A 27409-nucleotide genomic window follows, 5' to 3' on the forward strand; every position below is an offset into this window, starting at 1 on the left:
AACTTCAGCAGGGAACACAACCTGGTAATGAGCAACACTTGCTTAAATACCTTCTTCTACACAACCATTAAAGGTACAGGACCTGTCTCCACTCAGGTAACTTTAATACAGTACTAAAGTAGTATGCTTTCATATATTATACCCAATACACACACACACAAATATGATTGCAGATTTATAACTTCTTTTTAATATGTTTCTTATTTGAATGGCACACGCTATGCAACCGTTTCACCCTTGATGACGTCACCCAGGCCTGTCTGATGTGACATCCTTCAATCACAATCACTGGCCTGTGTCAAGATTTTGATCTAATAACACTAACCATTCCTTCTCCAGATATGAGGAGTAATCTGAAGTACCATGTGAAAACAGCTTCTGTTGAATATTACTCCTTCCACAAAATTAAATGTTTCTCTTGCCTCAAACAAAATAAAACGAATGTGAATCCAAGCTATATCCATTGATGACTTCAGAAAAGAGAGGGAGCATTACCTTTTTAGAAGATGGACCGTGTTGACAATATTCCAGCCGTTCTGACAGAGATTCTTCTGGAACTGCCTCAATACATCAGCAGCTTTGATTCCATTAGTTAGGTGAACTTCCAGAGAATCCTTTAGAAGCAGGGGGGTCTGGACTTTTACTACTTTAGATGGCTGAAAGTCAGATGGGGTAGCAAGAAAAAGAAGAGATTTAGGTAAGAAAATCCAAATACTTGCACAAACTTCAAGGCAATACAGAAGTAATCAGGAACTCTGTTTGAAAAGGTCCTTGCCTTGTGTTTCTGTTGTGTATGTGCAACTACCACCAGATCAGGTAGTGATGGCAATGGACAGAACTGATGCAAAGCCATAAAGATTATAACCAGTTCCATCATATGACCATAAGAGTTGGCAGAACTGGACTAAAATTAACAAATAGCATAGCTGTGAGCACCCCCTTGTGTTCACACAGAAGAAAATTCTATTGCTATCCCAGAAAACATCACAACATTGTGGGTTAACTATGGGCAACTTTATTATATGTTACCAATCAATCTCAGTGTGATCTACCAACCAAATATTTCAAGTAGGAATTGTCACAGAAACCACAGCAAAACACCTATGATTTCAAAGCAAAATGTCAGGAATTTCTTTTTTAAATCATTTTTATGAATTACACAACTCTATGAGTAAACAGTAAAGAATCCATACACTATCAATATAAAAAGTCATATACAGTAAATCAGTACTGATATTCTTTCAGCACCTTTAACTGAAGTCTTCTCAGTTCTCATCATCTTCATTGTCTACTCATTCTTAGATGCAGATATAAATATATGCACCTAATAGCTCTATTCAGTGTTGTTTGTTTCACCAATGTAAGGAATTTCAAAGGTTGCTCTTATTCAGTCTCAAAAACCCAGGACTAATTCCTCCGTCTAAAACATGAAAGGCCCAGTTAGGACAGACTCTGTGAAAGCTCTGTATTTATGAAACAATTGAGATACCAGGACTTCCTTTGTAGCCTTTTGCTCCGTATCAATTTTAAAAGGGATAGGTAGAATATTTTTGTAATCTTTTAAGAAAACAGATTTGTTGAAAATGTGGACTCTTATTGTTTGTTTTGTTTTCACTGATTTCAGTGTGTGCTTTAATGGCAGAGAGCCTAGATCTAACATCCTTTGTCATGTAATCATTGGAATTTGATAATAACCATGATAGATACAGAAACATAGAGGATTTTAAAACTTTAAACTGCATCTCCTTCCTTGGCCCATACAATATCATGCAACTCCTTTTGTTTCCTGTTTAGGAAGACTACAACCAAGTTTAAGAACTATGGTCTCATATATTGCTATAATGCTGTTCCAAAAGAAAGTCATCATGGAGTAATAGATTGGGACTCTGGGAAACTAAGCTTTCAATTGCTACACAGCCACTGAAACCCAGTGGGGGACCTCTGGCACATTGCACTCTCCCAACCCTAAAAGAAGGCAATGGCAAATCTCCTATGAAGAATTGTCGCCAAGGAAATCCCAGAACAGAATCAGCATAATTTGATGTAGACTTGAAGACATGTTACAATATGTAACTGTTTGCCTACATGTGGCATTCATACAGCACCCCACAGCAAAATGAAAATCCTACAGTTATGGAGAAAGCATACAAATAAATCTAGTGTATCCTTGTGCTCCACATCACCTCTGAAATATTTTCACAACGTTCTTGTAAGGTAGACACTACCTTACTACTGTTATACATTGGAAAGACAGAAATCCTTACATGACATTAAAGCAGATAAAAAGTAGCTTCTTATTGAATCGTTTATCTGGTATGTGATACAAATGTGCTAAAATTCTGAACAACTAGAATGGGCAGTTTTTCCCATTCTTTTTCATCTCTAATAGACCCATCCCCTGGATGAGATAGCAATGCAATGCAAAGGCATGGAGGATTTCACTCACTTCACCATGGTTCTTCTCTGTCTTTTCCTTGTCTGAATGAATCTTCCTTAACAAGTTTTTTATCCTTTTGTCATAGAATTGATATTTCCTACTGCTGCTCTCATTCAGTTTTCTCACTTGAGCTACCAAGAAAGATGGAACCTAAAAGAAAGAGAGAGAGATCTAGTTCTAGGAAAAAGAAAGGAAAAGCAGGCCAGTTTCAAACCCAAGAGAGTCCCTTTAATAGATCAGTTACAAGTTAAGTGTCTTTTATCTGGAATTCTAAGATCCGAAATATTCCAAAACACAAAATTGTTTGGATGAGCAGATAAGACAATGGCACCTCTGATGGTTCAGTGTAGACAAACCTTCTTCCATGCACAAAATTATTTCAAAGTATTGCATAAAAGTATCTTCAGGAAATGCATATATGTATATGTGATACATAAATGAATTTCTTGTTTAGAATTGGGCCTCATTTCAAAAATATTGAATTATGTATGTAGATGCAAACATAGATTTTTTGAAACTGAAAAACCAAATGCTACTGGTCCCAGACATTTTGGATAAGAGATACTCAACCAGAAATAGTAATTTCTCTTTTGTATAATTATCTCAAGAAACCCATTAACTGCACAATGCATATTAGATCTGAATGTTGTATATGGGTTATATTTTGCAGATTTGAATATTTGCTAATTTTATTAATATGTTTTCACCAGGTCCTTCAGTGCAACTCTAAATATGCACTCTCTTTGCATTTTATGACCTTTGATGTAAATCTATGACCAACTTTTACCCCCCCCCCCCCCAAAAAAAAAAAACATCTTTACATCTCTAGAATGGTCAGAAAATATTTACTGAAGTCAATGGGACTTAAGTTAGTCAAGTCAAGTTATATGTCATTTACTTCAATATGTCTCCTCGGAAATACAACAAAGTCTAGATATAACCCAGTGCATTTATGGCAATTATGAATGTCTGTGGAAACATGACCCAACTTACAGTCCAAAGCAAATCCTGGTAGTGGATCATCATTCGCACAATGTCAGCCGCACCCTCAGCCAGCTGTTTCTCCTTCCCTTCTGGAATCTTGTTTGGCAAGCCTTTGTGCATGAAGAGATTGGGTGCAATGACTGTGGAAACATTCCAGAGATTCATCTTGTTTTTTCTTTCCCTGGTAACCACCAGCCTCAGAAACTCAAGCAGAGCCTGAGAGAAAGAGACAGAGACAGACACACACAGAGATTATTATTAAATATAAGCTGCATGTGAAAAAAGCAAAAAAGAGTAATCAGCTTTAATTTGGTATTAGGAGTAGGAATCATGTGGTACTTGATATACTGTTGGATTGCAACTCATAGTAGTCGTAGCCAGCATAACACATGATAGAAAATGTTGGGAGTTGCAGTCCAAAGACATGTGACAGGACACACAACTCCCACATATTATTTAGATGCAGGGAAATATAACATCATTTTCAGTGTATTTACAAACACCCCGTTTTGTTCTAGCAAATTACACAAGTTCATGAGCTTACAATGTTGTCTGCTTAACATTACTACTATTCATACAATGTAGCAGTTTGCACCTTGAAAGCCTACTATCCTTAGGGTATTGCAGTCTTTAAGAACACTTTAAAAGCATGTGGAATCAGCATGTGAGGAGGAAAACATGCTCAGCCCTCCTCCATCCATAATCAGTTCTGACACTCTCCTCCCTTGGAGAGTGATGTGATCTGAAAAGATTCTGCAACATGTGGAAGCTCTCTCCAAAAGATGAAAATCTTTGCTGGTATCATTCTCTTATGCAAGAATAAAAACCCACAAATCTTTCCTCACCTGCAGGGATTTTTCTTCAGTCCTGAGACAGATTTCCCATCTGGGAGAACAATTTTGTGCAAATTACCTAGTTTAAGCTATGACAGACAATCAAATAAGCTGTTTGCATCTTTTTTATATGTAGATCAGCCAGTCCTTCTGCACTTGGTCTCTATGTGCTTTGCTTCACATACAAAATAAAAGTAGGGGGGGAGCATTTGCTCTACATCAATGTATTTTGTGCAGATTACTGGAATCTCAATCACTCCACCCCAAATGGACTACCTATCTTGTTCTTGAGCAAGAAATCTTGTGGGTAATAATGAATTTCCAACATACTGTCCTGACATGTTGACACATCTTGTCACAAGAATGAGGAATATAAAAGACCGGGAACCCTGGTTTTCAGAACTGGTAATGCCGGCCTGGAGCTTTTGGAAGTTGCAGATTGAAACTCTTGTCCAGCTCAACTACCTACATGGCAACATTGTACTGACAACTGAGACCTTGGAAAATGGTCACAGTACCTTCAATGTGTTTCGATTTGGTTCTGGCAAAATCAATATGAGCAAATTGAGAGCTTGTAGTCTTTGTTTCAGGTCTGGGATATCTATAGTGGGAAAAAGAAAACACATCCAAAGTTAAATAACTACAGAGAAGAAAACCCAAGGAAGTTCTCTCTTTAGGATTCCAATTAATCTGAAAGTGAAAATGGATTGGGCCCTTCGAAACTTGCTCCCTCCCATATATTCTGAATACCTACATATATAGGTAGAAATTGACCATTGAGTAGCACTAGAGGACATAGAGATTCCAGAGAGAACATTTTCATCAAATCCTTGAACAATTAAATCCACAAAAATCAAACTTGCACATGTGGAATGCTGACAGTACATGTCGCTTCTAATGCACCCAACAGAAACTAGTGACTAAGGTGACAAAACAATGGCTTTTTTGACCAAGGGCTCACTTTGCACAGCTGCAAAGGCAGGCAAGTATTCTGCTGTCAACAGGGGAGCAGGGAGTTCCCGGATGAACCTCTTGAGCAAGCCAGACACATCATTTTGATGGACATTGTCCCACTGGAAGAAGCCAGTATAGAATTCACTTTCCAGTTTTCGTTCCAGACTCTGGAGGAAAAAAGAGAGAGACCCATTTCAGCAGTGGAAAGACCTCAAAGAATTACATTTAACATTGAAACAAACAAGAGAAATGAGACCAGCATTTCCACAAAACATGTTCTGCTATTTCATTTGTCATTTACATCTGGTAAAACAAATGCAGATATAATCAGGAGAGCAGAATACTCTCAAATAAGATTTTTCTCCTGCAGTTACTTTGCCACAATCATGATGTGTTACTTGGCAACTGGGCTGTGCAGATATTCATAGAATCATAGAATCATAGAATAGTAGAGTTGGAAGAGACCACATGGGCCATCCAGTCCAACCCCCTGCTAAGAAGCAGGAAATCACATTCAAAGCACCCCCGACAGATGGCCATGCAGCCTCTGCTTAAAAGCCTCCAAAGAAGGAGCCTCCACCACGGCCCCGGGGAGAGAGTTCCACTGTCGAACAGCTCTCACAATGAGGAAGTTCTTCCTGATGTTCAGGTGGAATCTCCTTTCCTGTAGTTTGAAGCCATTGTTCCGTGTCCTAGTCTGCAGGGTAGCAGAAAACAAGCTTGCTCCCTCCTCCCGATGACTTCCCTTCACGTATTTGTACATGGCTATCATGTCTCCTCTCAGCCTTCTTCTGCAGGCTAAACATGCCCAGCTCTTTAAGCCGCTCCTCATAGGGCTTGTTCTCCAGACCCTTAATCATTTTAGTCGCCCTCCTCTGGACGCTTTCCAGCTTGTCAACATCTCCCTTCAACTGTGGTGCCCAAAACTGGGCAAATATTGTTGATTTCCAGTGGTAACACCTCCAGTGTTCTCCCACTACTCCTTCTGTATTTTGCTAATATAGGAACTGAGAGGTGTACTGGGTGATTAATAACCAATCACCAATTCAAAACCTGGGAAAATGAGCATGTCTCTATAAAAGAAGTGTTATCATAAGAAAAGTAAGCCAGAATTTTCCTATACCAATGATCTGTGGTCTGCATGTAGTCCCACAAGTCCTTTTTTAATATCTAAAGCTTATGACATGTCCTAGGTAAAGGTAAAGGTTTCCCCTGACGTTAAGTCCAGTCATGTCTGACTCTGGGGGTTGGTGCTCATCTCCATTTCTAAGCCGAAGAGCCGGCATTGTCTGTAGACACCTCCAAGGTCATGTGGCTGGCATGACTGTATGGAGTGCCATTACCTTCCCACCGGAGCAGTACCTATTGATCTACTTACATTGGCATGTTTTCAAACTGCTAGGTTGGCAGGAGCTGGAGCTAACAGCGGCCGCTCCGGCCGCTCCCAGGGTTTGAACCTGGGACCTTTCGGTCTGCAAGTTCAGCAGCTCAGTGGTTTAACGCACTTCGCCACCGGGGTTCCTATGACATGTCCTGGTCCCCTCCAAAAATAGTTTTATGGGAATAAAAAAAATCAGTCTCTAAAAAGTAAATCACCACTTCTTAAATGGCACTTTATGATGTAACCACCAAATATCTCCCAAGCTAGGCAAAAATCAGCTTTATTGTGTCAGAAGCCAATTGAAAATACAGTATAAAAATTATGAAATGTATGTATGTTTCCAGTCAATTCTGAATAGCGTTTTTGACGGAAAAAATTGCCTGCCATGTCAGCACAGGGGTTAAAATAGGATCACACCCCCAGCCCTGGAATTTCTTTACTGAATCCCCAGCCCCTGTCCTGTAACAGCTAGTGGATAGGTGGGCAACATGGAAATAAGAGCAATTTGAAAAGAGCTTTGCATCTTTGAAGTCCTGGAGTTCACTTTTGCTTGCTGCTGCCCCCTTCTGGTTTGTCCATGAATACAGTTATGCTTTTAAAAGAGCTCTTTTCATCATAGCTGTTGTTGAAATTTCTGCAAGCAGTTTAAGTTATAGGAGGAGGCACCAAGCCTTACATTTTTGAACATGAAGATCTCTACATAAAAGGGGGTTTAAGAATTCCTGCTACAGAAGATTGTGAGACATATCCCTTGTTGTGGTAGGACATTCACCAGCCAGGGTGGTAGGAGAGGACAGAGGTATTGGATCAGGGCAATACAATGCACAAAATAGCAGGAGTGGTACTACACAACTTCATATTCTTGCTCATATATTGCATTTATTACTTTGAGATAAGAGAACTGCATCAGCCCCATCGATGATGGGGACATCGTTAAGTTTTCTGTCACAGCTAGCACTTTCTTTAGACACTGGAAATGAGCAATAACTTCTTAAGAAGGTTTAGGTGCTTTGGACACACTTAGTCAAATAATGGGAATAGAATTCAACTACACACCTAGGTAACAGCTAAAGGCAAGAAGACTTAATAATGGAAACTCAGTCCATCATTCCACCAATCAATTTGGTTTTCAATGTGCTTCCCAACTTCCTTTGAATAACAGTCCCAATATAATCACCACATTCAATGGTACTATGGTCTTTTATACACAGAGCACAGTATTATAACACCATCAACAACAGAAAGAAGTAACTATACCCTTTTCCTCTAGAATTAGCACCCGTGTGATGTCTCATGGGCCATGTAGTCCTGTTCCTAATACTGTTGTGACAGATAAAGAGGAAAACTTGGGTTTCCCACCGTTTCTGCCAGATTTGGAGCCCTTGCAGCTGCAGGATGTTTGCCCACAAGAAGACAGACAAACAAGCCTTGAGCCGAAATCTCCCCCATTTTCTCGCCGCCTTTATTATAATCAAGATAGACACGCTCGGGAGGCAACTCGCAGAAGCGCCAGGATAGCTGCCAGACAATTAGATGATTAAGTCTGTTTACCTTGGGAAAGTTTAAGGAGTCCTGCATCTGGACAGTATAGGTTTCGGTTCTTGTTCCCCAGAGAAAGTGTGCTTTGGCGGGAAAACAAGATCCTATATAGATGTTGGCCACAAAGGATTCCTTGCGGAGTCAATTCGTCAGCTCGTGGAGTGAGATCGTGTGTAGACTTCTACTCCAGTTCCCAGCTCCTGAATCAAGTTCCCAGCCCTGCCTCGTTCCACGGATTTCTATGGACTCAGTTCTTGTTCCACGATTGCCTTGTTTCAAGTTGGACCTTGTTAAGTCTCAAGTCTTGCCTTGCCTTGCGTTCTAACCACGGACCTTGCTTCTCGGATTCAAGCCTTGTTTTCTATTCCTTCGGATTTACCTTAAGCCTCAAAGACTAAGGACAGATCCCCACACTATTGCTTGCCAAATAGTGTGTGTTTCGGTAAAGTGGATTATAACTTTGGACTTTAATATCATATATTGGACATTGTTTTCCTGGACTATATTTGACCTTTCCTGAAAGGTCTACTTCTGAACTATATCCTACACTTGTTTTTATTGACTTTATATATTTCTTTAATAAAGATATTAGATAGATTCTGGCCTCTGCGTATGGTTATTGGTGCTCTGCAGCCTGGGTCCTGACACCAAGGCAGCTTACAAACTATAACAAATACAAGACTGTTAATACATATAAAAGATTAATGGTAAAGTGGAACCCAGCTATCACAATGAGCTTTCTTTCCATTCAAAATTTCACTGCAAGTACAGATATACTATCACTTACAAAGAATCCCAATAACCTGAAGGTAGCAAGTGACCCACCAGAAACTGGACTGTAACAAGAATGTGAACGAGCACAAATCCTCCAGCTGAATTTGGCCCTCAACTCTTTTCCCCACAATACTTTTTTTTTTTTTTGCAGTTTCACAGATGAAATGCTGGGGTTTTTTTATTCTACAAAGGTTTAGATGCCTTTCCCACTGCTTTATTAACCAGAAGAGATTTAAGTTAAAATACACTGGTATTTTTGGAACTGTCCTTGTGCATTTGACCCCGCCCAAGAACTCCTCTGAAACTGAAATCTGCCTATGGCTGAAAGAGATGCTACACCCTTAGTCTAGAACAGCTATGGACAAAGAGTGGTCTGTGAGCTGTAGATTTGTTTCTGTTGTCCTTAGGATTTTTTTCCAAATTAATATTTTGCCACAAAATGCCTTCTGGGGGCATGTGCATCATTTTTGCTATGCTTCCTTCCTCCAAAACAAGTAAGTAAGAAGTGACTGCTGCTCACTTCCTGATGTTAAAAAAAGACCTCTTCTAGGCCTAAAAATCCCTAGAAAACATAAGGCATTTAAAAGTCTTAATTTATTTTATTTAATTATTTGGTATTGGGGTGTCTGCAGCCCTCTCCAAATTCTGGGGAGTGTAATCTTCCACAGTTGCTCACCCCAGTATAGAGCATACTGTATCACTATGCCTTTATGTCTGCAAAGAGAAGGGAGAGACTCTAGTGAAAGTCAACTACAATTGCAAGAAGCTTGTTCATTTAAAAAAATCTGCTCCTGAATGACTGCTGCTAAAGGATTCAAGGAACTTTAGGTTTCATCAGGAAACTGTTTGAAAAGTGCTATGCTTTACCTTAATGCGGGACTGTGATCCTGAGACTCTGAGGATTCCTTCTGTGTCTAGGCCTTTCTTTTCCAAACATGACAGCAACTATGAAGCAAAATGGAATGACATGATCATTAAAAAGTACCAAATGTTCAGTAGCAAAACAAAGCACCAACTAGACAAGGATTCATCAACAAAAACAAGAAGGAAAGATGATAAAAAGTAAACTTGCCGCTTGCAGAATCAGTGGAACTCTGGTATTTGGTAGGAGCTTTTGATCATTTTCTAACAAAGTTCCAAGTGGAACACCAAAAAGCTTGTGCTCTGCAACAGAGAATATACATGACAGTATTCATAAATACATAAAAGACCCAAATAACCAGCAGAAATCTAGAAAGGAATGTCATAGAAATCATTAAAAGGACAAATTTTTAAGAAATAGCAAAGGGCAGGTAACCCTGAAGCAGTTGAATATTTTGCTTAAAATGACAGCATGTTTTAATATTGTGATGCCAGTGGTTAGAATGAATTTCCAAAGCATTATACAATACAATCTCCCTAAATATGGAAAATCTCCAGAACCTAGAAAGCTCACAGTCAACATAGTCCCTGACTAGGGCATTTAGGGAGCTCTTGTCCAAAAGCAGCATATTTTTCAAGTTCTGGAGATCATTGGGTTATGATCCACTTGATGATCACAATATATTCACACATCTGATTACAAGTTTGAAAATGTGTCAGTGAGTGATCTCTAGAGTAGTAATTTTCTACTATTAAGTATTATAGGAACTACAGGAAAAGAGATTCATCCTAAACATTAAGAAAAACTTCCTGATTTGTAGAACTGTTTGACAGTGGAATATAATCCCTCTGAGTATAGTGGAGTCTCTCTCTTTAGAGGTTTTGAAACAGAGTCTGGATGGCCATTTGTTGGGAGTACTTTGTGTATTCCTCCATCACAGAATGGAGTTGGATTCGAAGGACCCTGTGGTCTCTTTTCAGTTCTATGAATCTATAGTTTTATTAGAGAATGCAACACAGTCAGTATACAAGGTGTACAACCAAGTGAAAGTCTGCACTACGCTTCTGTCTGATAGGGGCACAGCTCTGGACACAGAGACCTTACACTGGGTTGGGTAACCTTTCTCTCCTTAGAATGTCATACCTCCACAAAATTAATTGCTCACGGGTGTACAGCATACCTTTGGTGGGTGGGGATGAAGGCATCCCATGTGCTCTTTTTCTCTCTGCCACATCAATTCAAAATTAACCATCACCCACATACAGTAGTAAAGATGTAGTGGGGGAGAGAATGACTGGCAAAAATTGTACATAAGCCAAATAGTCACGGTGGAAAGGACAAAACGATGGCTCATCTCTGGGTGCCATAACAACAACACTCCCCAACACACTTATGACATCTCCCTAGCTAGTCCTAGTCATACAATCAGGATCTATATTTTTGAAGCTTGATTGTCTGAAGGGAAGAGTGACTGAAGAGAGAGTGTGTATGTGGGATGAGGAAGAGCAAAAGAAAAAGAGGAAGGGAAGAGGGGTGGCAGAATAGACAGAAATGATATACTTGTAGTAACCATAGCATTGAATGGGGCTTGTGTGATGTCGGTTCCTCCTGCCAAAGAGGAAACACTTCAAAGGGGACCCAAAATGTTTTGCAAACCAAAGATTCCCCATCCCTTGTGTACATAACAGAATGACCACACATGCAACCCAAGAGAGGAGATATAGACATATCAGCTTGGAGATTGCTCCTTTCACTTTCAGATTTGGCAATACACCTATTATCCCCTTTTACTGATATCCATCAATAACAAGAACCAAAGGATGCTAAATTCTTGTTTAATAGAGAGTAGGAAGCAAATCTACCTGCCGCCTTCCGTTTCAATGCCTTGTTTCTCTTCAGCTCTAAGCCAAGGACATCACAAAGAGCAGTCAGCTCAATGAGTGCCAGAGTGGGGATCTTCTTCATGTCCTGTTGAGATAAATCTCCAATCCTGGTCATTCCCAGTCTGCCCTTGGGGATCTTAATTTTCTGAACCAAAAAAGGACAAAAAGCAAGATGTGAAGAGAACAATGTATAGTCAAAAGAAATGATTATATCAATGTTAATACTTACAAGAGTCCCCCAAGAAACAGCAAATACTTACGGGGAAACAGATGTCATCCTTGAACCTCCTGGAGTCCCTTGGGAAGGATCCTTTGAGCAAGATGGCTGCCTGCTCTGAATAAGCAATTTCAGTGTTGAATAATTCCTCTCTCACAGAACCTCTCAGGGGTGAGGCAAACTCCTGAATCCCCTTTGTATCTGCTAAGAAATGTTCAAATGGGAAAACCTTCATAATTTATTTAAGAATTGCAAAGCAAAGTAAATCTGAAAACAATGATATCTTAAAAGCTAAAATATATGTCCATTATGACATTCCCCTTTTCCAGGAGATCATGGACCACAGAGTATTTTAAGAATCTACATTAATGTAAACATTGGTCTAATTCTACTTCAGTTTAATTATTTCAGGCTCCTAGAACAATAGGAAGCAAAGCACTGAGCCTGGGTTTTATAACCTGAATGAACAGGGTGCTCACTGCTGTCAGTATCAAGTGGTTTTATGACCTAGTTTTCTATAACCAGCAATGCTTTAATCTGTCCTTTTACATTTCCAATCTATGTCTTACTGCAGTGTTACATACAACAATGGAAATAATTTTCTAGTCCTAAGTACAATGGACCATAAAAATCAATGAAACCATGAAAATTAACATTCATGCAAATTCAATTAATTTGATAAATCTGCTCTTACCAGGATTAGTTAGTGGATTTAGTCCAAGTGATTTCTTTTAAGACAATCAATGCATTCTGTTTGCATAACTTTTCATTTGAAACAAATTCTATTGGACCTATTGAGACAGTTGAGTTTCTGCTTTTTTATGTTTTTCATATTTTTTTCCTTGCAAACTGATATCACACTTCACAAAAAATGTGTATGCCAAGGACCTTAGGCACGTGGGCTTTTTACAGACTGACAAAAAGGCCCCTACACAAGTGTGTCTATTCTAACCAATTTTAATTCAGTGCTAATCTGTATTCAGTATATTGCTTTAAAACATTAGCTTTTCACAAAAAGCATGAGCATTAGTAGAAAACATCTATTATAATTCAAAATGCATACATAATCCTACTTTTTCTAAACTGAAAATATATTTAAGTTCAAAGTTCAAAATATATTTAATTTAGAAATACCCCTCTCAATGTACATTCAACATATGTTTAAGAGGGAAAATATCCTCTTGGATAATACTTTAAAAATACATGCACTATCAAGCCCTGCTTTGTAGGTATGGGTAATCCTCTGGAGCAGATTTGCAGACAATGTGGAGGGCTGAAGGACACAAGCAAAAAAGCCGTCTCACACTAACAGTAGAACATTAGCAATGGCTATATAATATTTGGGCCTTATGCTTTAGGTGTCCACAACTTTAGAACTTATTTACTCTATTTATTCAGAACAATAATGATTCCTTCTTACATTTTTGAATGCCATTTGATGATGCAGACTTGCAGTGTAATCGATCCATCTGTGACTCCATTTCAGGTTCCTTCTAGAATACAAGACAGAAAGTACAAGTGAAGAAGCCTGCTTATCAGTTGGTCCTGATAAGGTGCAAGACCAACTAAATCCTAGACCAGGGATGGGAACCATGCAAAAACATTTGCTAGACTGCAGCTCACATCAGATCTAGTTCATGGTGAGGAATGCTGGGCCTTGCAGTTTTATATTATTGATATGGTGGCATGATTAACATCAGTGTCCTAGACACCCAAGATATATAATCCAATACAAAAAGAAAAGAGAAGGGAAAGATGGTCTTTCCCAAAAGATATCTATTGTCCAAAATAAATGATTGAATTCCAATCTATTCCAAGCTCCCTCTTGTTGGTGGTGCCACATTCCAACTAAGCATATTCTATTATTGATATGTATGTATGTTGATACATACATATTGTTGACATGTAAGCATATGCATTTATATATGCTCATTTGTATGTGTATGAGAGCCAGTGTGGTGACGTGCTTTGAATGCCACATTAAGATTTTGGAAGACCAATATCTGATTTCCTGCTCAGCCATGGAAACCCACTGAGTGACTGTGGGAAATTCAAATTCTCTTGGCCTCAGAAGTGGCACTGGCAAACCCCTTCTCAACAAATCTTGCCAAGAAACCCCAATGATACATTTGTCTTAGAGTTGCTAGAAGTCGAAAATGATTTGAAAGTGCATAACAATAACTCATGCGTGTGAAGATATTGTTTAAAATCTTTTTACTGAATTCCAAGAAAAACACAGAATCCCCTTTCTAGAACATTCACATGGAAGATATATTTGTCGATGGCTCTAAATCAGAACAGAAAGAAACACTTTCTGCATTCAGACAATTGTTCGAATGAACAGAATATATTTGGAAAACTCAAGTGTTAAGTATACCCCCCTACACACACACCTAGTATGGCTTCCAGTAACTCCTTCCAATCAGAACTTGGTAATATTATTTTGTTCCCTGTTATCAATTACAATTATTACTAAACAATACAGTAGAGTCTTGCTTATCCAGCCTTCGCTTATCCAACGTTCTGTATTATCCAACGTAGTCTGCCTCTCGCCCAGCTCCATAGTTGTTTCTCTAGGCAGCAATGCGCAATGGGCCAACACACGCAACAACAACACAAGTGCAGTCACACTCCCAAACAAGTGGCAGACTTGATGTAAAACATGTTTTGGTGCTTAATTTGTGAAATCATAATGTAATTTGACGTTTAACAGGCTTTTCCTTAATCCCTCCTTATTATCCAACATTTTTGCTTATCCAACATTCTGCCGGCCCGTTTATGTTGGATAAGTGAGACTTTACTGTAGTTAGCACATTCTAAGAAATATTGACCAGATTATGCGGCACAATAGCACCTAGGCACAACTTCAGAGAGATGGGGATTTAAAACTAAATAAACCTGAGTCTTGTTTCTCTTGCAAGAAAACATAATCCCTGATTTCCAGGCTAATAAAAAAACAAAACAAAAAAACACTCTGCACGTGAGTAGGTGTTCTCATGTTGGCTGTATCTGTTCTAGTGCCTGACTCATGAATTAAGTTATTTTGTTAAGCTCTAGTTCAAATTAAAGTGTTTTTATTGCTAACACAGATCAAAGGGCAAGAAGTAAATTGGTGCTAGCATAAATTAAGCAGAACAATTGGATTCAGACTTTTCTGCTTTTCTACCTTTTCATTTCTCTGAACAAAACCTGCAGACATCTTCGTAACAAAGCTACTATGGGTCAGCACACAGAAGGTATGCTATACAGCCTCCTAACAAGCAGTACAGAATCACTGAACAATCTGGGCGTGTGAAAGGGCAAAAAAGCACTCAGCTAAACCATCAGGTTGTTTCAGAGGCTAAAAATAGTTTTTATCAGGTGGGGAAAGTGCTTAAGGTGGGGTAAACCAAACCTAGAAATAAGGAAACTATTACATGTACCTTAATTGAGAGGGAAACAATTTAATTGTTTACTAATCATAGCTGAAGAATAAGCTATTGTTTTTATGAAAACAACTGCAGCATAACCTTTCCATCTATGGGGAATATGTATTCAAGTCGCACAAGGTAGTAGCAAACAATTGAAAGTAAAAACTTCTGACCTAAGAATGCACTGAAAAACCTAGAAAATGCCTAGAGAGAACAAATTTTGTTGGATATAGATAAATGAAACTGTGTTTACCAGCCCCATTGATTGGGGGGGGGGGGTCGTCATAGTGTATTACATTTAAATTATCAGTTCCACATAATACCTTTAAAATTACTTAATACCAGGACTGCAAACTTAATTGATTAATTGACAGTTCATTAACCTACCAATCAAGTGAGGGGCTAATTGATTTCAGCTGCAGGTGAGGGGGACACTATTTAAAAAACAGCTATTTCAGTTTGTGTGTGCCAATACAATATTGAATGAAAAGGGAAAAGAATGAAAGAGGACCTATTAACTTATTGCCGCTCTGAGTCCCTTTCGGGACTATTGTACAATTACCTAATTTAATGCAACAATTCTATCTTTTATATATATATATATATATATATATATATATATATATATATATATATATATAATAATCATGGATAGCTGCTAAATGCTTTATTGTTGTGTGCTTTCAAGTTGTTTCGGATTTCTATAAATGCCAAGATCTACTAAATGGACTAAGAATTGTTGGGAACATTTAATTATTACAATACTTCAGGGAAGGAAAGAAAAAAAGAGAAAGGTATGCCCATGATGGGAATAGACAAACCCAGCTATTTGGAAACAGGATTCAACCTCATCAATAAATATTTGTTTTTATAACATAGGCAATTCTGGAATCAGAGGTGAGGGAACGTTGCAGACTACAATATATAAAGTAACACACCCCAGAACCAACTACACCAAAAATGTCCCTGACATCCCGGACTGGCTGTTTGTTCTTCTTCCTTCGGGAACGAGTGTAAGTATCCAGCCGTCGCTGCACAGCCGCAGCCTGAGTCTTCGTCAAAGTAGAAAGCAAAACGATGTTGCCATTCTCCTCAGCGCAATCTCCAATCAAGTCGGAGAGCCCTGCATCTTGCAGCCATTCAGCTTCGGCTTCCCCTTCTAAGAGGCAGGACATAAGGAGACAGAAAGACAAAAAATGTCAAGGGGCAGGATGCTGTCTGTCAGCCACAGTGAGGATCACATGCAGAAAAAGACCATGTTTAAAAATCAATCCATCCTTATATCAGCAAGACACGTCTTACAGGGTTCCCTTAAAAACTATAGGGTTGGAAGGTTTACAGATATAAAGCCATTGCCACTGGTAACAGTGGTAACAGCAGAATATCAGAATGCACAACCAGTACTGCACAGGAACTGTAAAGAAATGTAGTTACATGGAATGAGAAGATTACAATGTTAGAGAGAGAATACTAGTAGATTTGTAGATTAGATTATTCTTTTCAAATCTCTGAAGAATCTGGGGTGTTTGGGGGCAGTGAAGAGAGTATGTATTATAGGCACTTATTTGAAGGTTTAGACCAGGGGTCCTCAAACTTTTGAAGCCAAGGGCCGGTCCACAATCCTTCAAACTGTTGAGGGGCCGAATTATCATTTTTTAAAAAATACAAACAAATTCCTATGCATACTGCACATGTCTTACTTGTAGTGCAACAACAACAACAACGAAAGAACAATACAATATTTAAAAATGAAAACAATTTCAACCAACATAAACCTATTAGGATTTCAATGGAAAGTGTGGGCCTGCTACTGGCCAATGAGATAGTCAAGTTAATTAGGATTGTTGTTGTTGTTGTTGTTGTTGTTGTTGTGTGCCTTCAAGTCATGTCAGACTTTGGCCAAGCCTAAGTCTAAAATTAATTATTTATTTACTGCATTTATTTACTACATTTATATCCCACCCTTCTCAGAGCAGCTGTATGTACATACAATATATTATATTATTAGCATAGCACAATATTAGCATTATATATTACTATATTGAACTATATCGCTATCTATATATATAAATGAGTGATGGCATCACGGCGACCAACAAAACAACAAAACTATAGGCCCCCCAACCTCGAAATTTGACAACACAACCCATCATCCACGCCTCTAGGTTGATACAACAAAAAGAAAAGAAAAATAAAGTCCTAATTAGAGGGACAGGAATAATTGTTTTTATCCAATTACTGCCAGTTAGAGGACTAATCTCTGCCCACTCCTAGCAACCAACTCAGCTGAGGGGACAGGCAGATTTAGGCCTCACTTAGGCCTCTTCCACAGATTATCTAATTTGCACTGGATTATATGGCAGTGTAGACTCAAGGCCCTTCCACACAGCTATATAACCCATTTATAATCTTATATTATCTGCTTTGAACTGGATTGTCTGGACTCCACACTGCCATATAATCCACTTCAGTCTGCATTTTATACAGCTGTGAAGAAGGGGCCTCATATAATCCAGTTCTAAGCAGAGAATATAAGATTATAAATATAATATGTAATAATTACTGTGATATAGAATCATAGAATAGTAGAGTTGGAAGAGACCTCATGGGCCATCCAGTCCAACCCCATTCTGCAAAGAAGCAGGAAATCGCATTCAAAGCGATTAATAATAATACAGAACAATATAATCTCTAAAATAAAGAGCAACACCCTGAAAGCATAAGCCACAGCAACGCGTGGCCGGGCAAAGCTAGTACTATTATATAATATGTAATATATAACATATAATTAATATTATTATATGGTATTATTAGTAGTATTATATTGTATAACATAATATTATTATCAATATTATATGTATATACAATATATTATATTATTAAAACTAATATAAAATATTATATTATAAAACTGAGGGTGGGGGCCAGGTAAATGACGGAGGGCCGCATCCGGCCCCCGGGCCTTAGTTTGGGGACCCCTGGTTTAGACAGCAGTGCTGTATTCAAAAGTGGAAATGGCTGAAAAGCAGAACCCATTCTTTTATTAGCATGCAAATGCAAGACTGAACACTAGATGGTAGAAATAAGCCCAACATGCCGAGTTGACTAAAACCACATTTGGGGAGGGAGAGGGAGAGGGAGAGAGAGATGAAGCATTGGTCAAAATTGCAGACCTGGGGTCGAGAGAGTGGTACGTGGCTACAATTTTGATCTTTCACACAGAACAGAATTCACTGCCAGAAGTGATGGCAGCAGCTGATTGAAAGCTTTTCCAGGGAACTGGAAAAATTCACAGATGGCCACTAGTCACCAAGAGCAAAAGTCATAGTTTCGAGGCAGTGGGCTTCTGAATACTAGGGTATATAAAACTAGTGAGAACTATTGATTTGAAAGTTCTACTTTGGCATTTCACATAAGTATCTGGTTGTTTGATATTGGAACAGAATGCTTGAGTGAAGAGACCCTTCTTTTAACCTAGCATGACTTGTGTGACATTACATAAATTAGCAAGTAAGCCATTCAAATTTTACTTCTGCTGATATTAATGAGAGATAGAGGTCACTATTTCCTCAGCCTGTTGAATCTGTTGGTTGGGCATAATATGTACCTAGATCACAGAGCTGCTGCAGAACTTGCACATTGTTTGAAACTAGAGTACTACCTGTAGTAATGATCATGTATAGGACATTTCATATACTTTGTTCTGGAAATAAAATTCTTGTCACTAGCATTTGCTTTCCAATCTTTGAGGGAGCTAGTGATTAAGCAAAGCAAAGTAATCAGTCCCTGATCTATCACAGGATTGTCTTTTTCCATTTTGGTTGAAAAATACCATCACTTTTTAATAGTTAAATTAAAAAATACCATCACTTTTTAATAGTTAAATAGTTAAATAGTTATTTTCCATAGTCAAGTTATTTTCGCAAGACTTCATTTATCTCCACATTTATTACTGCTCCTGTAAAATCCCCATCTGCTGTTTGGAACAATTAACCATCTCCAAAACCACATCTGAATATTCCATTACCCTAGTGAAATTCATAGGGTTGCCACAGGTCAACAGGCAATTTGAAGGCACATACACACAAACACACATTGACCTGGACTATTACAGCACCATCTAGGAGTCCGAAATCATCTTTCTACAAAGGTTGAGAATTTAGTAACATTCTTTTCTTCCACACACAAAGCTGTCAGAAAAAAATGTTATATAAACTGATTACGAAAAAATCATTGCTTTGTTTTAACACATACTTTCCACAAGTAATATGAAAAATTCCAAGCAAGCATATTACTACTTCTCAGTTCCTCTTACTACAGGTGGAGATAGTTGTTTCTAGTCACAATTTTCATTTCCCCTTCCCTTATGTCTAGTCAGACATGTAGGACACCTTAGAGAGGAGAAACCACAAAACATGACATTTACTGACTGTCTAACTCTTCTTGGGGAACATATGTTTATACTTTTATCCCTCTAGCCACCTGTAGATATCGTGTTTCCCCGAAAATAAGACAGCGTCATATATTAATTTTTGCTCCCAAAGATGTGCTAAGTCTTATTTTCAGGGGATGTCTTATTTTTCTATGAAGAAGAATTCGCATTTATTGTTGAACAAAAAATGAACATTTATTATATACTGTATAGTAGTTGTAATCACAAACCAACATAACCAGACAAACTGTGAATCCTATCAAGAATTTCTTGTTACTACCATTATTTCCATGTACAACTGGTATGTACATTTACCAATCCTGCATGTTCTGGTTTTCTGTTCGGCAGGCATGCTTCCAAACAAAAACTTTGCTAGGTCTTACTTTTGGGGGAGGCCTTATATTTAGCAATTCAGCAAAACTTCTACTAGGTTTTATTTTTCGGGGAAACATTTTAAGAATGTAGTCAAGATTAGTCCAAAGAATTTACTCACACTTTTATTCTAAGGGCCTGCAACGATCCCCACCCCAATCATGTGAGCTCTGAACAGAACTTTACCTTCAGGAGGTTTGGCGTCCATAAGGTTGCACTCTTCTTGCTCTGACTCAGTATTCTCTTTAATGCTCTCCACCTCAAGCCAAAAAGTATCCATTGATAAATTGCTAGAGGAGTCTGCCCTGGAATGTCTGCACTCCGACTGCTGGAGCTCCAAGGAGCTCTTCCGAGGAAAATGGCTCATTTTGCAAAGACAGTTTCTGATACAGAGAGAGAGAGAGAAGGAGGGAGGGAGGGAGAGAGAAGTCAAAATACTATATTACATTTTCAGCTACTAATTGGGCATCACTTATCAAAAATGCATGGACACAGAAGTGTTCCGTATTCCAGATTTTTCTTTTGTTTTGGAATGCCTGCACTTGTATATAAAAATTGGATCTTTTGAAGATGAGACTCAAATCTAAAACAGAACTAAAACTTTTTCATTGCCACAGCTGCTCCACATTTCCAAGAGAATCCTTGTTAACCCACTCCAGCACCCAGGATCAAGAAAGGTTAAGCTGTGTAGACAATGATCAACAGTCATCACTTCTTGCATTTGAGAGACATTGTGGCAGAAGCTCTTAGGAGGAATGGCAACAAGCAGTGATAGGTAAGCGGCAAACCTAGTGCCAGCAAATCTTTGTACTAATGCCATTTTCTCCTTGTTATTCTCATGGCTCCAGTTTTGCAATCTACCACAAATAATGCCTAAATACAGAGGACAAATAATTAATATGTGAGCAGCAGGTGTTAGAAACAGTTGGTCTGTGTAATTTCCTCACTCAGCCACTCCTGATTCCTCTCCTTGAATAGTCACTGAAGATGGGCACTTTATTGATTTGGAGACAGCTATGGGGACTCCTTACTGTACATTTAATCTGTCTTTGGAAGAAATGTTGATAAACTATGATAAGCCATTCCAAAGATAGCTAGGAAAAGCAAGGACCTCAGAAAACGTTGTGAAGAACAGAAACAATGACTTGGCCCATTAGCTAATAGTCCCCCAAACTAGAAATTTTGGATATTCAATAGTGCTTTATGGAGCTCTCACGCAAAGTATCTGGAAATGTGCAAAATATGACTGGCATGCTTTACTAGCTATGTGATCTTCTAACAACTGCTCTAGATACCAGCTCATCCAAACAATAAAGTGGTCCTTGACTATAAGGTCCAAATAGTTTAGGGCCAGGATATATGGGATCTGACTGTAGTGTATGATTTATTTCAAAGGACCTTCAAAAGAGAGTAGGTGGGTAGGAATAGGGAAAAGATTTGTGCCAGGACCCCAATTCTAGAAAAAATTGTCCCTTTATTTGCTGTGTCTTTAATGGGTGATTAAAACTATTATAGTTATTTTAAATATATAAAGTCCACTCTTGTTTGCAAAAGATTGTTTAAATCTGTTCCTACTATTACTGTGTTTCAATCTGAAGATTCACAATTTAATTGTAAGTCACCTTGGTTTTTATTTTCCTGGGTTGAATGGTAAATTAGAATATATATATATACTCAAAGCATGAAAGGAAATTAAACATGTGATGCAGAGCTACAGTTTCAGAATCCATTATGTTTTCTGGGAGCATGATTTTGTGGAATCCAAGAAGTACTTAAAAATAAGCAACATCTGGAAAACATGGAGTCATCAAAGCATACGTCAGTAAGATAAAAAAATATTTCTCTTTGAAGAGAGTATGGAAGGAAGGAACACTGAGTGACCTTTGTGGGTTGTAGCAATTTAGATAGAAGTAAAGATTGCTCTTGGACAGGAGACCGCCAATGAATCCCAGGTGCTGTAAGCTATATTTCAGAGGAAGGAACTGGCAAAACCACCTTTGAGTATCCTTGTCTAAGAAATCCCTGTGAAGTTCATGGGGTTGCCATATGTCGATAGACGACTTGAAGACATATACACAAAGATTGAGAGACATGAAGGCAGCTGTTACATCACAGCAGAGAATGGGTTTGAGATAATGTGAACAATCAAGCCCATTCAAAAGCATTGACTGTTAAAAAACTCAAGTGCTTGTGCTGTACTGCATCAAATCTTGCAATTAACTGATATGTAGCACCCCCTTTATCTTTATCCTCCAATACCATGGGTGTCTTTCGTGCAACAGAAGCACAAAGTCACCTTTTGGAAACTTGAATCAAAGATTTCCAAAATCATCTGGGATGCTTACATTTACCCTGAATTTTGATATTCCAATAGAACTGATTTCATTTACGTGCATATCATAAATGGCTAGCTGCTGATTTTCTATCCAATTTGTTCTCTCCCCACCCATCCCCCAACAAGCCCACAGGATTGTGACAAGCCTACAACAAGATAGTAATCTAACAGGTCAGTTCTCAGATGTAATTCCAGTGCTGCTTAGGGAACATACTTTCAGTTAAATGAACAAAGAACTGCATCTGTAAAGTGTTCTAGTACCACAGTCATCAATCCAGCATTAATTGAGCATCATATCATATAAAACTGGATGTCAAAATAATGTTGGTTTCTAATTTTGGATTGCTGTCTGTGATGTTAACCTTTGCCATATAAAACAAAAGAAGATTAAAAGATGGAGATATCAAAGCCATTATTGCATGCCTTTCATGCACCTGATCCATAAACATAAAGCACATTTACTATGTTGTTGGCTGTTCTAAGCACAAACTGTTCAACACAAGAAGTTGCCAAAATCCCCAGGCTCTCTGTCTAGCATTTTTTTCACTACTCTTTCCGCATGGAGGATGAAATCAAAGACATTTCCAATTCAGAAGCTGCATTAATGAACATTTCCTTCTATTGTTATCAGCTGCTTTAAAAGGCATATGGGCTTGTCACAAGACGATGCCAACAAAAATATGCTTCCTTTTAGCATAGTTTCCAATTGACTTGGAATGTGAAGAAAACAGTGGGCAGTCTTACAGCTGTGGCCATCATCTCTAGAATGAAGGAATTCTAAATGCTAGATGCATTTCCAATGTATTATAATAGCTAGAGTGCTAAACTGGGACTAGAGGAGCCGAGGGTCAAATTCCTGCTTCCTCATGAAGCTATTACGACCAAAATATAAATTCTGGTTTTCAGGAAAAAGTTGCATTGGAAAATATTCTTGTGCTCTAATTAATGTTATATGATCAGTACATATGGTTTAAACATTATTATTCAAGCACACATAGAATGCTAACATTAAAGAGTTGGAAGAGATTGAAGGGCTATTCATTCTGCTATGCAGGAATATCTAATCACAGCACTCAATAGATGGCCATCCACTCCAGCCTGTGCTTAAAAACCTCCAGACAAGGAGACTCCACTACACACTCAAAACTTTATGTATAAATTACCTTATTAAAATGTCTAATAATGCAACGAGAATATTTTCCTTATATTTAACACCAATAACTACATCTGAAAGAACACAGTTTTTTAGAGGTAACATGACTATCTTCAGCTTCACACACTCTCTGAATTACCGTAAGTTATCATTACATTTCAAGCTGAGGAAAAGAGAATAACTAGAGTTTCACATCCTCTATTTTAGCCCTTCACACAATTGATCATAGTAGAACAGTCCAGGCAACTATTACACTTTCTATGGGAAAATGCAGCATCAGAAACGTTTCTGTGACATTTTCTGTCTAACCTACCCAATATGCTGTCTTGAACTTCTTTAAGGAAAGGTAAGACACAACAAAGGTGAAAACAAATTCACAAAAGGCAAAGAGCTTTTAACATCATAAAATAGGCAGAAAAGGTTGATTCACACAACTAAGAATGGCGAGGGTGGGTCTATATCTGTTTTTTCAGTCATGGGATTGAATAGCACACAGTATCACATATTTAACAAGGAAGCATTTGCTGGATACTGTCAGAGGAAACTAGAGACAGATTTCAAAGAATGCAGCTCTTTTCTAACCATCAACTAGCCTTTGAAGGTCAAATAATCAGTTGGCAGAGAAATGATGGATGAAAGAAATCTTAAAGAGAGGGGGTAGAGGTAGTGCAATGGGGAACTACCAGTAAGTCCCTCTTTAATTTGCTTCCAAGTTTTTGCCTGGAGCATTCTCATTCCAACCATGAATTGTACTTGGCAATTACTGAAATCTACGTAGACTAGATCTACTGATAAAACACCCCCCCCCCCCCCCCCCGTAATGCAGGAACTTTTTGTGTTCTGTGTAAGCAAAAGAGGTGGAAATGTAGCTAGATCAGACTAGCAAAAAACAGCACAAGGGAAACCAGCTGAACCATCACCATCAAACAGCCATCACCATTTTGAAGAAAGGCTGCCCCAAAAAGGAGCCTGGCTGTACAGAACTACCCAACATTGCGTGTTCTTTTTTCCCACACATCCAATCTGATTATTAGTTACTTGGCAGAAGAATAACTTCCTCCTTTCAGTTCCTACCTAATTTTTCTCAGAATGGCCTGACAAACCACTGAGGTAGAAACTATTTACTGGATCATGCTCTTCAAACCCTTTACTTAGAATAGTTTCCCCCGGCCTCAAAAGGAGTTCATTTTGATATAATTATGTGTTAGAAGAAGGGAGGATAAATGAGCATTGGCTTATAATGTTCAGACAAATACGATGGTGATCCAGCCCCAGGTTTCAACTCAGCCATTGGGAAGTTTCAACCTGAGTCATGGCCATCACTTGTGTTCCCACCCGACTCCCCCAAAGAATATAATTACACAGATTAGAAGTGTGCTATGATTAGAAGTGTCAAAATGACAGGAATTGCCAAATATGGAACAAGGCCAAAGTGTTTTTGTCAATATGAGTTAGGAGCTTAACAGATGGTGTCAATATATAGATTTCATCTCAAGCCTTAGGTCCTACGGAGATGAAACCGAGGTCATAGTTGGCAAGAGCAAGCATGACTACTTTTACATATAAGCTAAACTGATTTAGTAATGTTTACTGATGGTGTGGAAGGAAGATTTGCCTGACCATGGATATTGGACAAAATTGGTTTCCTTTGGTAGAGGACAGTAATGCACATGGATTGAAATTCTGCCTGATATTCTCTAACTCATGAACGCCAGGATTCACCACAGGTTTAAGTTCCTGGCTCCGGCTGAATTACTGGGACCACTGTAGTCGGCTGTGTGTATACTCCAAATCTGTTTAACTCCTCTTCGCAAAAATGACCTTGGAGTTATCTGCTACATAATCAGCTAGTACAAATACAGTCTAAACAAACAGAAGGTGAGAAATGCAAGGCAATATCCAACTATTAATTGCCAACTAGACCCACTGAATCAATGGAATGTACTCATATTTTGAAAAACCATTCAACAACTGACTGACCCTGGAAAGGAATAGTAATTATTTTAGGCTGCAGAGATTTAAAATAGTAGTAATTTACAAACATGTTTTGCATTCCCTCACCCTAAACTATTCAAATATTTCTGTGAAAAGGATACGCCTATGTCTGAGAAATATCTCACTTTAAACACTGATAAGTCTAAATATTGACCAAATGCCTTTAGGCACCATAGAAATTCAGCCACTGTTAAGTCTCTTTTATAGACCATAGCTGAAATGCATTGTAAGTTCTAAGCAGATCCAGCTGCAGCTGGTGTAGACTGCCTGAAGGCATGCAGAACTAAATGTCTCCAGCATATATTTACGTAGGTTAGGTATGTGACCTAAGAAGCTGGTTTTACATGCAAACTTTTAAAGCTTTGTCTTAGTCTGATTTACTTTTTTAAATGATTTAAGATGTTCATTCTTTCTGAGTGACATCACCAGCTGAGAGGGAAGGTGCTCAGAACCCAAACCTATTTTTAGAATGCATTTTAAGGATGTAAAGAATAATGATTTTTCACACTTCAAACAGTGAATATTAGCATTGTGCCTCTTCTTATACTTGGTCACCATCATAAGTCACATTCTCTCAGCCTCAGAGGAAGGCTAAGACAAAATCCAACTGTGATAGGTTTGCCTATCACAGAAATGACTTGTAGGTACATAACTCTGTGTGTGTGTGTGTGTGTGTGTGTGTGTGTGTGTGTGTGTATACATACATATAAATGCATATATAAATAATAAACATGAAAACTCTGGAAGGTTGATTAATTCTTAATAATGAACATGCTGGTGCAAGGAAGTTGACTGCACAAGCATTGCTCCTTCTACCAATGGAAACAACCAAATGAACAGCAGACCCTTCATCTTCAGTTGGTTTAATGTGACAGTTCAAATTTTGGCTTCTTAAACAAACCAGACTCACAAAGCATGGTCTCCCATTAGCTTATGACTGGCTTGTTTGAGAAGAGACAAGCCAGAGTCCCAGACAACAGGTTGAACAAACCACAGATGGAGAGTCTATGTCTTGTTTAGTGGCCCCCAGAAGCTAAGCAGAAATGACTGGACAAATATGCATAACTACTCTGTTCAGAATTTATGCACGAGGATTTTCTGGCTTATGGCTGAATCTAAACCCAAGCAATCCTACCTGGGTGCAGAAGTTATTATAGTGGCATGTAGGGCATTGTTATAGGAAAGTAAACACTCTGAAAGGGATGTATTTTCAGCTCCCTGGCTTGGCACCCTTCTAACTAGCCAAAATCAAGTTAGTTATGTAGCACTGCAATTTCATCATATTCAGCCCTTGAATACTGATAGGCTGTGTTGTTGCAGTGAAGATGACAACACAGAATCAGTATCTAAGGGCACTTCCAGACCGGCCCTTTATCCCAGGATCTGATCCCCGGTTTTCTGCTTTAAACTGGATTATATGAGTCCACACTGCCAGATAATCTGGGATAAAGAGAAAGCCTGGGAGCAGATCCTGGGATATAGGGCCTGTCTGGAATGGCCCTAAGAAAGTAAGAATGACCTAAGGCCCTTCCACACATCCATATTACCCAGAATATCAAGGCAGATATCCCACAATATCTGCTTTGAACTGGGTCATCTGGGTCCACACTTCCCTATAATCTAGTTCAATGTGGATTTTATACAGCAGTGTGGAAGGGGCCCTAGTACAAAATACTGTAATGTGGAGTGTTCCCATTCAAGGTATCATCAAGCCGTGCACACCTTCCACAATACCTCACTCCTGCTCAATCCCTATACTTGATTTTTCTCTCAAAAGGCAAAATTCAGTCTCTCGAGAACATGTTCAGTCCCCACTGTGATCCTTTGGGGTTTTGCCCCAAGTGGGTA

At 38.6% G+C, this 27409-nt stretch overlaps 1 protein-coding gene across 5 annotated transcripts in view; it reads right to left on the bottom strand.

The window, feature by feature from the left end:
- arhgap40 (Rho GTPase activating protein 40) overlaps window positions 1–27409 on the bottom strand; it is an 82635-nt gene that overhangs the window by 11404 nt on the left and 43822 nt on the right. For 4 of the 5 annotated variants that reach the window (XM_008110061.3, XM_062978849.1, XM_008110059.3 and 1 more), the window contains 12 exons: window positions 20265–20461; window positions 16213–16433; window positions 13285–13357; window positions 11908–12068; window positions 11627–11792; window positions 9975–10066; window positions 9770–9847; window positions 5216–5375; window positions 4773–4855; window positions 3431–3637; window positions 2447–2587; window positions 496–656 (listed from right to left, as the gene is read on the bottom strand). In XM_008110061.3, the coding sequence (XP_008108268.2) occupies window positions 496–656; window positions 2447–2587; window positions 3431–3637; window positions 4773–4855; window positions 5216–5375; window positions 9770–9847; window positions 9975–10066; window positions 11627–11792; window positions 11908–12068; window positions 13285–13357; window positions 16213–16433; window positions 20265–20461 (1740 nt within the window). The remainder of the gene's footprint in view (window positions 1–495; window positions 657–2446; window positions 2588–3430; window positions 3638–4772; window positions 4856–5215; window positions 5376–9769; window positions 9848–9974; window positions 10067–11626; window positions 11793–11907; window positions 12069–13284; window positions 13358–16212; window positions 16434–20264; window positions 20462–27409) is intronic. The other variant, XM_062978847.1, reaches the window with a different exon arrangement.

The sequence above is a fragment of the Anolis carolinensis genome, chromosome 4 (genome assembly GCF_035594765.1).
Source record: "Anolis carolinensis isolate JA03-04 chromosome 4, rAnoCar3.1.pri, whole genome shotgun sequence".
NCBI classification, from domain to species: Eukaryota; Metazoa; Chordata; class Lepidosauria; order Squamata; family Dactyloidae; genus Anolis; species Anolis carolinensis.